General features: G+C 59.1%; 1 protein-coding gene across 5 annotated transcripts in view; it reads right to left on the bottom strand.

The window, feature by feature from the left end:
- Positions 1-6,445: 6,445 nt before the first annotated feature.
- LOC105472505 (integrin subunit beta 2) overlaps positions 6,446-13,935 on the bottom strand; it is a 46,138-nt gene continuing 38,648 nt past the window's right edge. For all 5 annotated transcript variants that reach the window (XM_011725818.2, XM_011725820.2, XM_011725819.2 and 2 more), the window contains 6 exons: positions 12,799-12,986; positions 10,472-10,716; positions 9,768-9,987; positions 9,185-9,387; positions 7,224-7,390; positions 6,446-6,920 (listed from right to left, as the gene is read on the bottom strand). In XM_011725818.2, coding sequence (XP_011724120.1) covers positions 6,858-6,920; positions 7,224-7,390; positions 9,185-9,387; positions 9,768-9,987; positions 10,472-10,716; positions 12,799-12,986 — 1,086 coding nt within the window. In that variant the 3' untranslated portion in view covers positions 6,446-6,857. The remainder of the gene's footprint in view (positions 6,921-7,223; positions 7,391-9,184; positions 9,388-9,767; positions 9,988-10,471; positions 10,717-12,798; positions 12,987-13,935) is intronic.

The raw sequence follows: 13,935 nt of genomic DNA on the forward strand, positions 1-13,935 counted from the left end.
CGGGCGCGGTGGCTCAAGCCTGTAATCCCAGCACTTTGGGAGGCCGAGACGGGCGGATCACGAGGTCAGGAGATCGAGACCATCCTGGCTAACACGGTGAAACCCCATCTCTACTAAGAAATACAAAAAATAGCCGGGCGAGGTGGCAGCGCCTGTAGTCCCAGCTACTCGGGAGGCTGAGGCCGGAGAATGGCGTGAACCCGGGAGGCGGAGCTTGCAGTGAGCTGAGATCCGGCCACTGCACTCCAGCCTGGGCTACAGAGCGAGACTCCATCTCAAAAAAAAAAAAAAAAAAAAAATCTATTTGCAGGTCGGGCGTGGTGGCTCATCCTTGTAATCCCAACAGTGCGAGGCCAAGGCAGATGGATCACTTGAGGTCAGGAGACCAGCATGGCCAACATGGTGAAACCCTGTCTCTATTAAAAATCCAAAAATTAGCCGGATATGGTGGTGCACATCTGTAGTCTCAGCTACACGGGAGTCCAAGGCAGGAGAATCTCTTGAACCTGGCAGGCAGAGGTTGCAGTGAGCTGAGATCGCACCACTGCACTCCAGCCTGGGAGACAGAGTGAGACTACGTCTCAAACAAACAAACCAAAAAAAATCAATTTGCAGAAACAGAATAAACAAAAATCTAATTTAGAACTATGCCCCTGAAGCAACTTTTTTTTTCCATCCTTTTTTTTTTTTTTTTTTTTTGAGACGGAGTCTCGCTCTGTCGCCCAGGCTGGAGTGCAGTGGCACAATCTCGGCTCACTACAAGCTCCGCCTCCCGGGTTCACGCCATTCTCCGGCCTCAGCCTCCCGAGTAGCTGGGACTACAGGCGCCCGCCACTGCGCCCGGCTAATTTTTTCTATTTTTAGTAGAGACGGGGTTTCACCATGGTCTCGATCTCCTGACCTTGTGATCCGCCCGCCTCGGCCTTCCAAAGTGCTGGGATTACAGGCGTGAGCCACCGCGCCCGGCCTTTTTTTTTCCATCCTAACAATACAACCACACAAAGCTAATTTAATGGTATTTGAAGGACATTAAACATGTAGGGACATGTAAACATTAACCGAAACTCAGTGAATACCACTACATTTTAAACAGTGCCATCCACAATGGCATTTCAAAATATAGCTAAGTTTTGGGACAATTTAACAATGCAGAAGTTCAAAAAATACGTGGTATAACCCAAGTTCCTGTTTTAACCGCATAGAAGTCAAGATTTAAAAAGAGGAAATGGGGGGCATTGTGTAATTTAACATGTTCGGAATCCAAAGATACATATTCAATTGTCAAAGAGCTTCAAGCTCAGAGGAATGACCCAACGGCACATTGTACAGGAAGTACAACCATAATGATTCTTTTCTTTTTTGAGACGGAGTCTTGCTCTGTAGCCCAGGCTGGAGTGCAGTGGCCGGATCTCAGCTCACTGCAAGCTCCGCCTCCCCGGTTTTAGGCCATTCTCCTGCCTCAGCCTCTGGAATAGCTGGGACTACAGGCGCCCGCCACCACGCCCGGCTAGTTTTTTTTTTGTATTTTTTAGTAGAGACGGGGTTTCACGGTGTTAGCCAGGATGGTCTCGATCTTCTGACCTCGTGATCCCCCCGTCTCGGCCTCCCAAAGTGCTGGGATTACAGGCTTGAGCCACTGCCCCCGGCCAGTACAACCATAATGATTCTTTAGAGAAACAGGATGATTACTTAGAGCAGTCTGGAATTAAAAGTGCATATGTCTTTCCATGAAGAAAGATGGTTACAGAATTAAACTGATAGAATCACAATGGTACCAACTTAGGAGAAATGACAGCTGAGCCCCAGAGCCATGGAAAAGACTGTCCACAGGCACAGACAGCCACAGTGGGCTGGGGCCAGAAAGGGGAAATTCCAGGGCCCCCACCCAATTGTGCATATTGGAGTCACCTGCTGGGGATTTCCACCAGAGTTTTTATTTGGTGGTTAAGTGTCTGTGCAGTTGGATTTTTGCTTTTTTGGTTATTATGAGTACATTCCTTAGTGGGTGAAAGAGTTACTTCCAGAGAGGCTGCATAGAAAGAGTGAACCTTCTGGCAGCACATTAAACCACCAGATGCTTAACACTGGGGAGAACAAGGAGAGCACCTGAAGGTCCCAGACTTTGGACTCACTTTGGAAGGGGCTAGACAGTGTGGAGCCTGGGTCTGTGGGAGCCCTTGGACAGGCAACAGTCAGCAGGGTCTGGGGTGAGGCATCGAGGGAGGGAGAGAGGGCTGTGCTCACAGGCCAGAGCCCATGTCCCATGACGGGACCAAGCAATGATGCGGAACCTGCACTCCTGGTATGTGGGAGGGTTGCACACGGTCGGCAGCTTCACGGCTTCAGAGCTGGTCTGTGCCATGCGGGGTCTCTTGTGCTCAAGAATTTGTCCTTGACCAAGGCACAGACAGTTCCGGTTGCCTATCCCTTGCAAGCAGTTACGATTCTCAAAGCACTTCCTGTGCCAGCCTCTCTGCATCCTACCAGGGCCAGGCTTTAGTGATCCCTCCACCTGTACTTTTGACAAGACAAAACACAGCTTGTTCCAGGTCAGGCAGCCAGTAAGAAGGAGAGCTGGACGTGGACTGGGGGCTCACCCCTGGAGTCCGTGCTTCTTTCCCATGTCTCAGGAGCTCCCCTCAGTTCCCTGGAACAAGGTTGGAATGTCAAAAAGACCTGAAAACTGGCAGGAAGATGTCAGAAAAACCACAGAATGGATTGAGGCATCTGACAGTTTGTCTTGCTAGAGGCACATGGGGGGGGGGGGTGATCCAGGCCCTTGCTGCAATCACCAAGATGGATCTCGAGCAGGGGCACGTGTGTCCTAGGACCCTGGCTCAGGGCCTATTGCCCACTGCGCGGTGATATACCAACCCACCGAAACAGAGGGAGTTGCCGCAGAGAAAGTCTAAGACGCATGGGGCAGCCAAGCGAGGAGATGGGAGGAAACCTCAAACCCACCTACTGAGGGGCTTGGGGATGGTGTTTTTCAGGGATCTGGGCAGGTGATGGGGTCTGAAGCATGGGGATCACTGATTGGTGAGTATGAGGGGTGAAATCACGGGATGGGGGATGAAGAAAGCACATTCCTGAGCTGAGTCGGTTCCTTGGTGGGGGCCTTCAGACCAGTTGGCGTCGGCTGTTTTGCTGGGATTCGGGGTGTGGAAAACACCTTAAGCATTTCTTTGCTTTCAAGGTCCAGGCTCAGAGATTCCACCTCCAGGAACAGGGGAGCAGGTGGTCCATGTGCCGGGTGATTCTTGTTAAGTTAGCAGCTGCAGTGAGGCGGGTGATGGTGCCTGCCACACCCTGGTCAGTGCCCAGCTCCAATTCTGCCCAAAGCCTGACGGAATTCTCAGTAACACTGTGAGGAGGGTTTCATGCAGGGCTGGTATCTGATCTCGGCCGGACGTGCTCCAGGCTAGGCCCTCTGGTTGCCTGGTCACCTGGGGTCACCCTCCCCCATCCCTCCTTCCTGAGAGGGCATCACCACACTGCACACACCCCTGTTGACCATTCCTTGATGTCGACAATTTTTTTTTTTTTTTTTGAGATAGAATCTAGCTTTGTTGTCCAGGTTGGAGTGCAGTGGCGCAGTCTCAGCTCACCACAACCTCTGCCTCCCGGGTTCAAGCGATTCTCCTGCCTCAGCCTCCCGAGTAGCTGGGATTACAGGCATGCGCCGCCGTGCCCAGCTAATTTTTGCGTTTTTAGTGCAGATGGGGTTTCACCATGTTGGCCAGGGTAGTCTTGATCTCCTGACCTCCTGATCTGCTCACCTTAGCCTCCCAAAGTGCTGGGATTACAGGTGTGAGCCACTGCGCCCAGTCAGTGTCAACAATTTGATCTCCATCTCCTAGCTTTGCCCAATCTACAGCGTGCATTGGTATCCCTGGAAGACCCACAAAGCCCAGATTGTTGGGCCCACCCAGAGCGCCGCTGACTAGCTGGTCTGGGGCCAGGCTGAGAATGCGTCTCTGACAGGCTCCTAGATAAGGCTTGTTCTGCTGCCCAGGCCAGCCTTGGGGAACTGAGGCTCGAGGCCAGCGGGTCTCCACCTTGGCTACACAGCAGCCTCCCCAAGGAACACTGAACACCAGCCACGGCAGCCCTTCTCCAGCAGGGAAGGTGCATTTAAAGCCCCAGGCGCAGGCTGGGTAGAGGTCACCTGAGCTGGGAAGTGGGCAGTGATGGAGCATCTGGCCATTTCTAGCTCCTCCCACCTGCCCAGGTAAAGGCTCCCAGGCATGTGCAGTAAAAGGTTATCACGCAGTTAGAAGCTTGTTTTTTGTTTGTTTGTTTGTTTGCTTTTTTTTTTTTAAGCTAGGATCTTTCTCTGTCACCCAGGCTGGAGGGCAGTGGTGCAATCACAGCTCACTGCAACCCCCAACTCCCAGGCCTAAGCCATCCTCCTAACTCAGCCTCCCGAGTAGCTGGAACTACAGGTACATGCCACCACACTACTAATTTTGTTTAATGTTTAGTAGAGATGAAGTCTCAATGTTCACAGCTGGGTCACCAGGTGTGCCGTGTGACTCTTGTTAAGTCAGCAGCTGCTAACTTAACAGCCTCAGGTTCCAGGCTGACCTCGAACTGCTAAGCTCAACCAATCCTCCCACCTTGGCCTCCCAAAGTGCTGGGATTACAGGTGTGAACCACCGTGTCTGGCCACAGTTAGAATTTTAAAGTAGGGGACCTAAAGCAGATGCTGACCACATGTGCCCATTTGCAGGTCTGCAGTGGCCCTGGCAGTGTGGCCAGTTGTGTGGCTTGCCCAGACAAACTGAGGGGTTTCCCAGGACAAGGGCCTTCCTGTGCTAACACCGAGACGTTCACCAACTGCAGCCGTGGCCGGCAGCCTGCTTGTGTCCAGAGCTCTCAGGCAGGGTCTGTGTGGAGCTTGGTGCTGAATTCTGCTCTGGGGCTGTGAGCAGCTTTAGCACAGCCCAGGGTTGTTTCTACACTTCCCCTAAAGCGGTACTGGCTCCCTCCCCTCTGAGTACCCCAGTGGGAGGCAGAGGGGGCTCTGTAGACAGCCAGAGGGCAGGTGTAGACACAGTTGGAGGAGAGGTGTAGACAGCTTGCTGGGGGAGATGTAGACAGCTGGAGGGAAGGAGTAGATGACTGAAGGGAAGGTGTAGACACAGCTGGAGGGGAAGTGTAGACAGAGGGGAGGTGTAGATGGCTGGAGGGGAGGTGTAGACAGCTAGAGGGGAGGTGTAGATGGCTGGAGGGGAGGTGTAGACAGCTAGAGGGGAGGTGTAGATGGCTGGAGGGAAGGTTCAGACAGCTGGAAGGATGGAAGGTATAGGCACAGCTGGAGGGGAAGTGTAGATACAGCCAGAGGGGAGGTGTAGACATAGTTGGAAGGGAGGTATAGATAGCTGGAGGAGAGGTATAGACACAGCCGGAGGGGAGGTGTAGACATAGCTGTAGGGGAGATGTAGACACAGCCAGAGGGGAGGTGTAGATAGCTGGAGAGGAGGTATAGACAGCTGGAAAGGAGGTGTAGATGGGTGGAGGAGGAGGTGTAGACGGCTGGAGAGGAGGTGTAGACAGCTGGAGGGGAGGCGTAGACGGCTGGAGAGGAGGCGTAGACGGCTGGAGGGGAGGTGTAGACCGCTGGAGGGGAGGTGTAGACCGCTGGAGGGGAGGTGTAGACGGCTGGAGGGGAGGTGTAGACCGCTGGAGGGGAGGTGTAGACGGCTGGAGGGGAGGTGTAGACCGCTGGAGGGGAGGTGTAGATGGCTGGAGGGGAGGTGTAGACCGCTGGAGGGGAGGTGTAGACGGCTGGAGGGGAGGTGTAGACCGCTGGAGGGGAGGTGTAGACGGCTGGAGGGGAGGTGTAGACCGCTGGAGGGGAGGTGTAGACGGCTGGAGGGGAGGTGTAGACGGCTGGAGGGGAGGTGTAGACCGCTGGAGGGGAGGTGTAGACCGCTGGAGGGGAGGTGTAGACGGCTGGAGGGGAGGTGTAGACCGCTGGAGGGGAGGTGTAGACCGCTGGAGGGGAGGTGTAGATGGCTGGAGGGGAGGTGTAGACCGCTGGACGGGAGGTGTAGACCACTGGAGGGGAGGTGTAGACCGCTGGAGGGGAGGTGTAGACGGCTGGAGGGGAGGTGTAGACCGCTGGAGGGGAGATGTAGACCGCTGGACGGGAGGGCAGACAGACACTCACTTTCCTGCTTTGCTTCTGCCCTGGCCAGGCTCTGCCACAGGTGCCTCCTTGATGGGGCCACCACACCATTTCTGGAAATGCACCTAGGATTTGGGACGGGGCTCAGGATGGGGCTCTGTACAGACCAGCAGGTGAGGAAGGAAAAGGGGCAAACAGAATCTGCCCATGGTCTGAAGCCAGCCTGTGTGGCCAAGGTCAGCAGGCAGGACAGGGCCCCCGTGCGCCTGGCCACCTTGCCAGTCGGGGGAACACAGCAGACACAGTGGCCAGTTTCCATGGACAGCCTGTGTTGAAGTTTTATTTTTTTTCTATACACATGATTGATTAACAATTTAATGAATGGGATGTCATTTTATACCCTGACAAGTTTAAATGTAAACAAATTGGCACCACCTTTAACCAGACTGTCCTGACTTGAACAGGAGACACGCTCCTCACCTCAGCAGCCTCAAGCCCTCCCTTCTCACGTCTCCATGCAAGGACTGTGCAGGTCAGAGCAGGGCTGGCCCCCCTGATGAGCCCCTCGAAGCACCTGGCTGGCCATGGCTGTCATTTTGAGGGCAGAAAATAACTGGATTTCTGGTTAATTGATGACATCCTCGAGAGCTGTTGCAAGCCACGTCTCGGCCGCGTGACGGGGCAGACGTGGTGGGCCCGATGGCCTTGTCTTCACCAAGTGCTCCTAACTCTCAGCAAACTTGGGGTTCATGACCGTCGTGGTGGCGCTCTTGAAAAGGGGATTATCCTGGTGGGAAACACAAACAGGCTTGTGAGTGTGGGAGGTTTTCAGAGCAGAATCTTTACACCTGAAGATACTCCCCGCATGGAAGCCGTCGCTTTGAGGAAGAGCTGGAGGTGGGGCAGCCCTCCCAGGGTCCCAGCACCGGCGGCCAAGCTCACCCACAGCGGCGGATGCCCAGAGGACAAGCTGCCCGGGGAGGCCGAGGTGCAGCCATGCGTGGGTGTCCATGGCCTCCCGCAGCAGGAGGTCGCAGAGTGTGGGACGTACACGCCCCTCCGCGTGGGACCCCGGAGGATGGCAGCTTACGTTGTTCCACTGGGACTTGAGCTTCTCCTTCTCAAAACGCCTGTACTCCCGGAGGTCGCTCAGGTGGGTCAGGGCCTTCCAGATGACCAGCAGGAGGACGCCAATCAGCACGATGCCTGCCACAGTGCCCCCGACGATGGCGGCGATGTTGGGGCCCGCCACGCACTCTAGGAAGAAGCAGCGCACCGAGCATCAGTCCAGCCCCATCTCACTGGGCCGTGTGTGCCCACAGGTCCGAGGTCACCGCACAACACAGCACTTAGAGAGACGGAGGTTCCCAGGGCCCTGGCTCACCGTCCATCACCACGGCCAGGGGTCAGTGAGAACCTGGCCGAGCCCCTGCCGGATTCAATGCCAGGCCCCATGGTTCCAAATGAAATCTAAGGGCCACTGCCACCACCCCTGCTCACAGAGAAGAAGGCAGGGCCAGGGTACTGGGCAGCCAGGGCAGAGCACTAATACTGGGAGGTAGGAGACAGTGTGAGGGACCCCACTGTTCTACATCAGAGTTCAGAATAAGGCTCAGGGTCCCTGCTGGCGTTCGCTCCCCCTACTGCGAAGGTGATTTATGGTCGTCAAGGACAGGCCCAGATCTGAGCTCAGCAGGTGAGGCTGCTACCAGGATAAGCAGCGTGAGGTCCTGGTTCCCGCAGCAGCTGTGCTCACCTCCTGAGCATGGGGACTGTGGCCATAGTGGACCAGGCCCACAGCTGCTGACCCTGGGACAGATAGGCAGTCCCTGGCCTGACCTGGCACCCTCACTCCCCATGCCCCTTCCTGCCTTCCTGACCTGCACCCTCACTCCTTGGGCCCCCTCCTGCCGTCCCGACCCGCACCCTCACTCCCCGGGTCCCCTCCTGCCGTCCCGACCCGCACCCTCACTCCCCGTGCCCCCTCCTGCCATCCTAACCCGCACCCTCATTCCCCGTGCCCCCTCCTGCCATCCTAACCCGCACCCTCACTCCCCATGCCCCTCCTGCCATCCTGACCCGCACCCTCACTCCCCGGGCCCCCTCCTGCCATCCTGTCTTTCCTGGTGGGGGGGTCTGCCTTCCTTCACCTGTCCTCAAAGGTGAAGTGACTTGACCGGGATTGCACAAACCAGACATGACCCAGGTCTGTCCCTCAAAGTGGCCTGCAGGGGTTCCTGCCCTGGCAGACGGGGGTCTGCAGCCCCAGGCCCACGTGTGGGTTGTGAGCTCCAGGCATGTCAGAGCACTGGGCTCAGAGCACCCCACTGCCTGCCTTGGGTCCCCTCCTGGGGAGGGAGGAGCTCCCAGGTCTCAGTCCTGCAAGAGTTCTGGCTGGCTGCTGGCCATGCCTGATGGAGTCCGCCAGCGGCCCCCCAGTCCCAGCCCCTCTGCCTCTCGGGAGCCTGTGGAACATGAGACCTGAAAAGATAGGGTCAGTGCCACCAAGGTCACCGTGGGGCTGGGCCTGGTTCCGACTGGAGCCAAATGAGTGACGAGCAGAGAGTGTTGGGGGATGGCAGTGCCTGGTGCCCCTGGGCCCTTCCAGGGCTGAAAGCCGAGCACCAGGATCTTTCAATCCCCTCAGGGGAGCTTCACTCAGCAGCCTGACCTCAGGCCACCCCTAGGGACCTGCAACTCCAAGCCTGGCCCCATGAGGCATCCAGTGGGAGATGACCTGGCCCGGGCAGTGTGGCATGCTGGTGGGCCTGCCCGGTGTGGAGCAGCGGTGCCCCAGGGAACAGGCCATCTGCTGCCCAGCTTGATGCGGGGTCAGGTGAGGAGGGGATGGAAAAGGGAGGCTGCTCGGGGTTGGGGGAACTGGCCTCTGGCCTCCTTGCAATGCCACCAAGGGCATCCCGCATGGCTCACCCACCCTCCTAGGCCCACACCACTGGAGGTGAGACCCTGCTTCTGCACCACCCTCGCCTCTGCAGAGACCCCGCAGTCGGAGCTCTGGAGCCGGTCCCCGCTACACCCCAGTGGCCTCACCTCGGCTCTCATCCACATAGATGATGTAGTGATCCCACCCGTCCTGCTGCTCCAGCATGTACGTCACCCAGCAGCCCTCTGAGTCCCTCTCCTTGCAGGTCCTGCCCTTCACGGGGTTGTTCGACAGCTGCAGGCGCCGACACGCCGCGCTGCAGTTCTTCCCGAAAGGGCCTTTGTCGAACTTCAGGCACTCAGCACAGGAGCTGTGGGGAGCCAGGCGTGAGCGTGGGTGCCAGGGCGTGCGGGGGCTCAGGCATCAGGGGCTTGGGCTTGGGTGTGTGTCCACCAGGTGGGGCAGGTGGGGTTGGGGTGTCCTCAGGCCAAGGAGGGGGCCCGAGTGGGGCAGATGCGGGGTGCAGTGGGTGAACTGGGAGCCTGATCCCAGGGCCCATGGCAGGTGCGCACAGGAGGGAGGGGGGCACAGGGGTGCAGCGGCAGCTGAGGGCTCCTCAGTCCAAATGCACCCGCAGAGAACCCTGAGGTGCAGAGGTGCTCACTGGGGACCCTGAGTGAGCCCGGCTGCTGGGGAGGTGGCCGGGGAGCAGGGATCCCTGCCCACCCTGCCTGCTCCACCTGCACTCACATGTGCTCGCCGCAGGGCGAGGGGCAGCCGGGGCACTCCTGGCACAAAGGAGGCTGGTAATTCCTTTCGCACTCACACACGTTGCAGCGGCACCGGCCACGGCCGCTGCACTCGACGCGCCGCGCGTTCAGGCAGCCCTCGGTGGTCCTCTCGCACTGGCACGCTGAGCCTTCGAAGCCCTGGAGGCAGCGGCACTTCCCGCAGAAGCAAAGCCCCCTCGCTGGAAGACGGGGGCAGCACGACTAAGCTCCTGCTTGGCCTGGGGACCGAGACCCGCCCGAAACCCCACTGCTGTCGCTCCCTCCGGCCCACCTGCCTCCTCCAGCTTGGGGGATGTGCCTGAGCAAAAGGCACCGGGCCACTAGCCAGGCCTTCCAGCCCCTGTCAGCCACGTGGCCACCTCCTGGCCAGTCTGGGCCTGCCCCTGCCCTGCTGTGAATGGGACCTCGGTAGGGCTGTGATCGTTCCTCCTGTGGACCCTCCCCACAAGGACCCCTTGCCCTCATGGAGACAGAAACTGAGGCAGGGCGGGGTGCAGGGTTGTCCAAGTTCCTGCTGACGCCCAGTGGCCGGGCGAGACTTGCGCTGTCTGTCCTCAGGATCCCCCCTTTTTGTTCCACTCGTTGCGTGTTCCAGAATGCACCCCCCAACGCCGAGTCTGTGCCGCAGGACGGCTGTTGTACAGCAGGGACCTACGGGCTCACCCGGGCCGCCGCAGACCTGGCCGTTGTAGCGCTCACAGTTGACGGTGTCACATTCGCAGTACTGCCCGTATATCATCTTGCCGGGGACGTCGCTGGTGTGGCACAGACACTGCCCGCAGACGCAGTCCCCCAGCCCTGAGCAGATGACGGAGTTGTTGTCCTTCCGGCAGCTTCCTTCCAGCTCCTGGCTGCTCCGGCCCTGCGTCTGGCACTCACAGGTTTTCCCAATGTAGCCAGTGTCACACCTGGGGACAGGAGGAGCTCCAAGGTCAGGCTCCCCACAGTGATGTGAGACGGCCGCCCCGTCCTCCAGGCCCCTTGCCCTTGGTGGAGAACACCCCTGTGGCACACTGTCTGTGCCTTCCTCGAGGCCTACTGAGGACCTGCCATGTACTAAATGTGCTCAAAACGTGCGGGGGCCCTGGGCTCCCTCCCCAGGATGTCCCGAGGGGAAAGCAGACACCTGGCCTCGGCCTGAGCATGCAGCGGCTCGGCAGGCTCACTGTGCAGCTGTGTTGCTGCCATGCACATGGCCTGTGCTGCGACACCGGTGCCCTGTGAGTGGCTGGTGTCTGCTCCTGCATGCCCCACGTGGTGGCCAGCGGGGACTTGGCACTGCCACCTGCCACAGCCCCGCCCTCTCTCCAGCCAGCTGCCGCCTGCGTTTGTGCACTGACCGGCCAGGTTGTGGGAGAACTCAGGGACAAGTGGTTTTGTCAGATGTGGAAGCTGTCACCAAGACGCGGGCAGACAGGAGCCCCTGAGGCATCCTCAGGGACGGCCCTGCCATGGGCTGTCTTGCTCCCCAGAGGAGGAAGCCACAGGACCGAGCGTCTGATTACCTGCGGCAGGGCACCCCGCGACACCTGCCAAGTGTTTCGACTGAGTCACCCCTACAGTCCCGTGAAGAGGCCGCCCCAGGACTGCACACCCAGGATAGTGGGCAGGGTGGGCACTGAGGCACGGGGACAGCCAGAGACCACCAAGACCACAGAGACCATCACTGTCCTGAGAAATGGGAGGAGGCTGGGGGCAGCAGGGACCTGCAGGTCCACTGCCACCAGGGCGTGGACTGGCACAGCAGTCTGGAGAGGGGAGGAGGTGGCCAGAGCAAACGGGGCAGAGCCCTGGGAGGTCAGCCCAGCAGCTCCGCCAGGCAGGCAAGGAAAGGGGGAGAGCCATCCAGCCCCAGGGTAAGCTTCCTGGCTGAATGCCATGTGAACCTCCCCGCTGGGTCCACCTGTCCCCAGCTTCTCCCTGAGGTGGGGTGCCCACGCCTGGCAGGGGGTGTGCACTCCCGAAGGGAGGCCTATGGGGCCCAGGCTGCCAGAAGCAGTCACCTGTCCCAGGAGGCTCTCTGGCCTCTCATGCCCCAGGGCTGCCAGCCTGATAGCCTTGGGTCCCCAAGGACAGAAAGAAGCCAGCTCCGAGGGTCAAGGAAGGTCAGGCAGAGAAAGTGACCTACTCAAGGCCATGGGCACGCCCAGTGGGGACTCCTTGTGCCCCTGACATGGGCCTCTATCCTCTGGTGAGGGGGTCCTCCTGCCCACCAGTCCCCTGCCTTGGGTCCTCCATGGCCAGAGAGTGTAGAGTACAGGCTGGCATCGCTGGTGCCCTGGCTCAGGAGCACGGGGGAGGGCTTGCCGAGGGTTTCTGGGTTCCAATCCCAAATCTCCCCACCTCCTGCAGAAGGGGGCCCCCAGGACGCCCGATCTGTGGAGTGGGGGTGGGGATGGAGCCACCTGTGCCCACCTTACCTGCTTACACCTGCCCTGTGGGGTGGGGCTGGGGGAGGCTTCATGGGAACCTGCACCCACCTCACCTGCAGACACCTGCCCTGTGGGGTGGGGCTGGGGGAGGCTTCACGGGGACCTGTGCCCGCCTCACCTGCAGACACCTGCCCTGTGGGGTGGGACTGGGGGAGCATTCACAGGGACCAGGGCCCACCTCACCTGCAGACACCTGCCCTGTGGGGTGGGGACCAGGGCCCACCTCACCTGCAGACACCTGCCCTGTGGGGTGGGGACCTGTGCCCGCCTCACCTGCAGACACCTGCCCTGTGGGGTGGGGACCTGTGCCCGCCTCACCTGCAGACACCTGCCCTGTGGGGTGGGGCTGGGGGAGGCTTCACGGGGACCTGTGCCCGCCTCACCTGCAGACACCTGCCCTGTGGGGTGGGACTGGGGGAGCATTCACAGGGACCAGGGCCCACCTTACCTGCAGACACCTGCCCTGTGGGGTGGGGACCTGTGCCCGCCTCACCTGCAGACACCTGCCCTGTGGGGTGGGGCTGAGGGAGGCTTCACGGGGACCTGTGCCTGCCTCACCTGCAGATGCCACACTCCAAGAAGCCCTTGCCATGGCAGAAGCTGCGGTCTCTGCTCTGGTCCCGGCACCGGCACTCACACTGGGGAAGGACCCGTACGGTCACTGTGTCCGTGAAGCCCAGTGCCCGGATGACAAACGACTGCTCCTGGATACACTCTGTGGCCGTGACCTTCACCCGGAAGGTGACCTGCAGGGCAGTGCTGGGCTCAGGTGGGGACCTTCGGCGGCCAGGGTCACAGCCCGGCTTCCAGCCCTCGCCTGCTGGCCTCTGCAGGGGTCGTGGGGGGTTCAGCGTGGGGAGGAGGGGATGACTGGGAGCAGGGAAGAGCTGATGCTCAGATCCGAGAAGCCAAAGTCAGCTGGCAAGGAGGTGCTCTGCCCGCACTCCCGCTCTGACCGGCACCAGGATCTCCCAGGCCGCACATCGGCAGAGACATGTGACACGCAGACAGCAAATCAAGATAAGCTGAGCACACTCCCACTCAGACCACCCAGCATGAGGGAATGTTCTGGTGAGAAGCCACAGGCAGGCCAGGCGCCGGAGCTCACGCCTGTAATCCCAGCACTGTTGTAGGCTAAGGCGGGCAGATCACCTGAGGTCAGGAGTTCGAGACCAGCCTGACCAACATGGTGAAAGTCTGTCTCTACTAAAAATACAAAAAGTCGCTGGGTGTGGTGGCGTACATCTATAGTCCCAGCTACTCGTGCGGCTGAGTCAGGAGAATCACTTGGATTGTAGTGAGCCGAGACAGTGCCACTGCACTCCAGCCTGGGCGACGGAGTGAGACTCCATCTCACAAAAAAAAAAAAAAAAAAAAGGCCGGGCGCGGTGGCTCAAGCCTGTAATCCCAGCACTTTGGGAGGCCGAGGCGGGTGGATCACAAGGTCAGGAGATCGAGACCACAGTGAAACCCCGTCTCTACTAAAAATACAAAAAATTAGCCGGGCGCGGTGGCGGGCGCCTGTAGTCCTAGCTACTCAGGAGGCTGAGGCAGAAGAATGGCGTGAACCCAGGAGGCGGAGCTTGCAGTGAGCTGAGATCGCGCCACTGCACTCCAGCCTGGGCAACAGCGTGAGACTCCGTCTCAAAAAAAAAAAAAAAAAAAAAAAAAAAAATACACGGGCAACATTTAGGG

The sequence above is a fragment of the Macaca nemestrina genome, chromosome 4, assembly GCF_043159975.1.
Source record: "Macaca nemestrina isolate mMacNem1 chromosome 4, mMacNem.hap1, whole genome shotgun sequence".
NCBI lineage: Eukaryota > Metazoa > Chordata > Mammalia > Primates > Cercopithecidae > Macaca > Macaca nemestrina.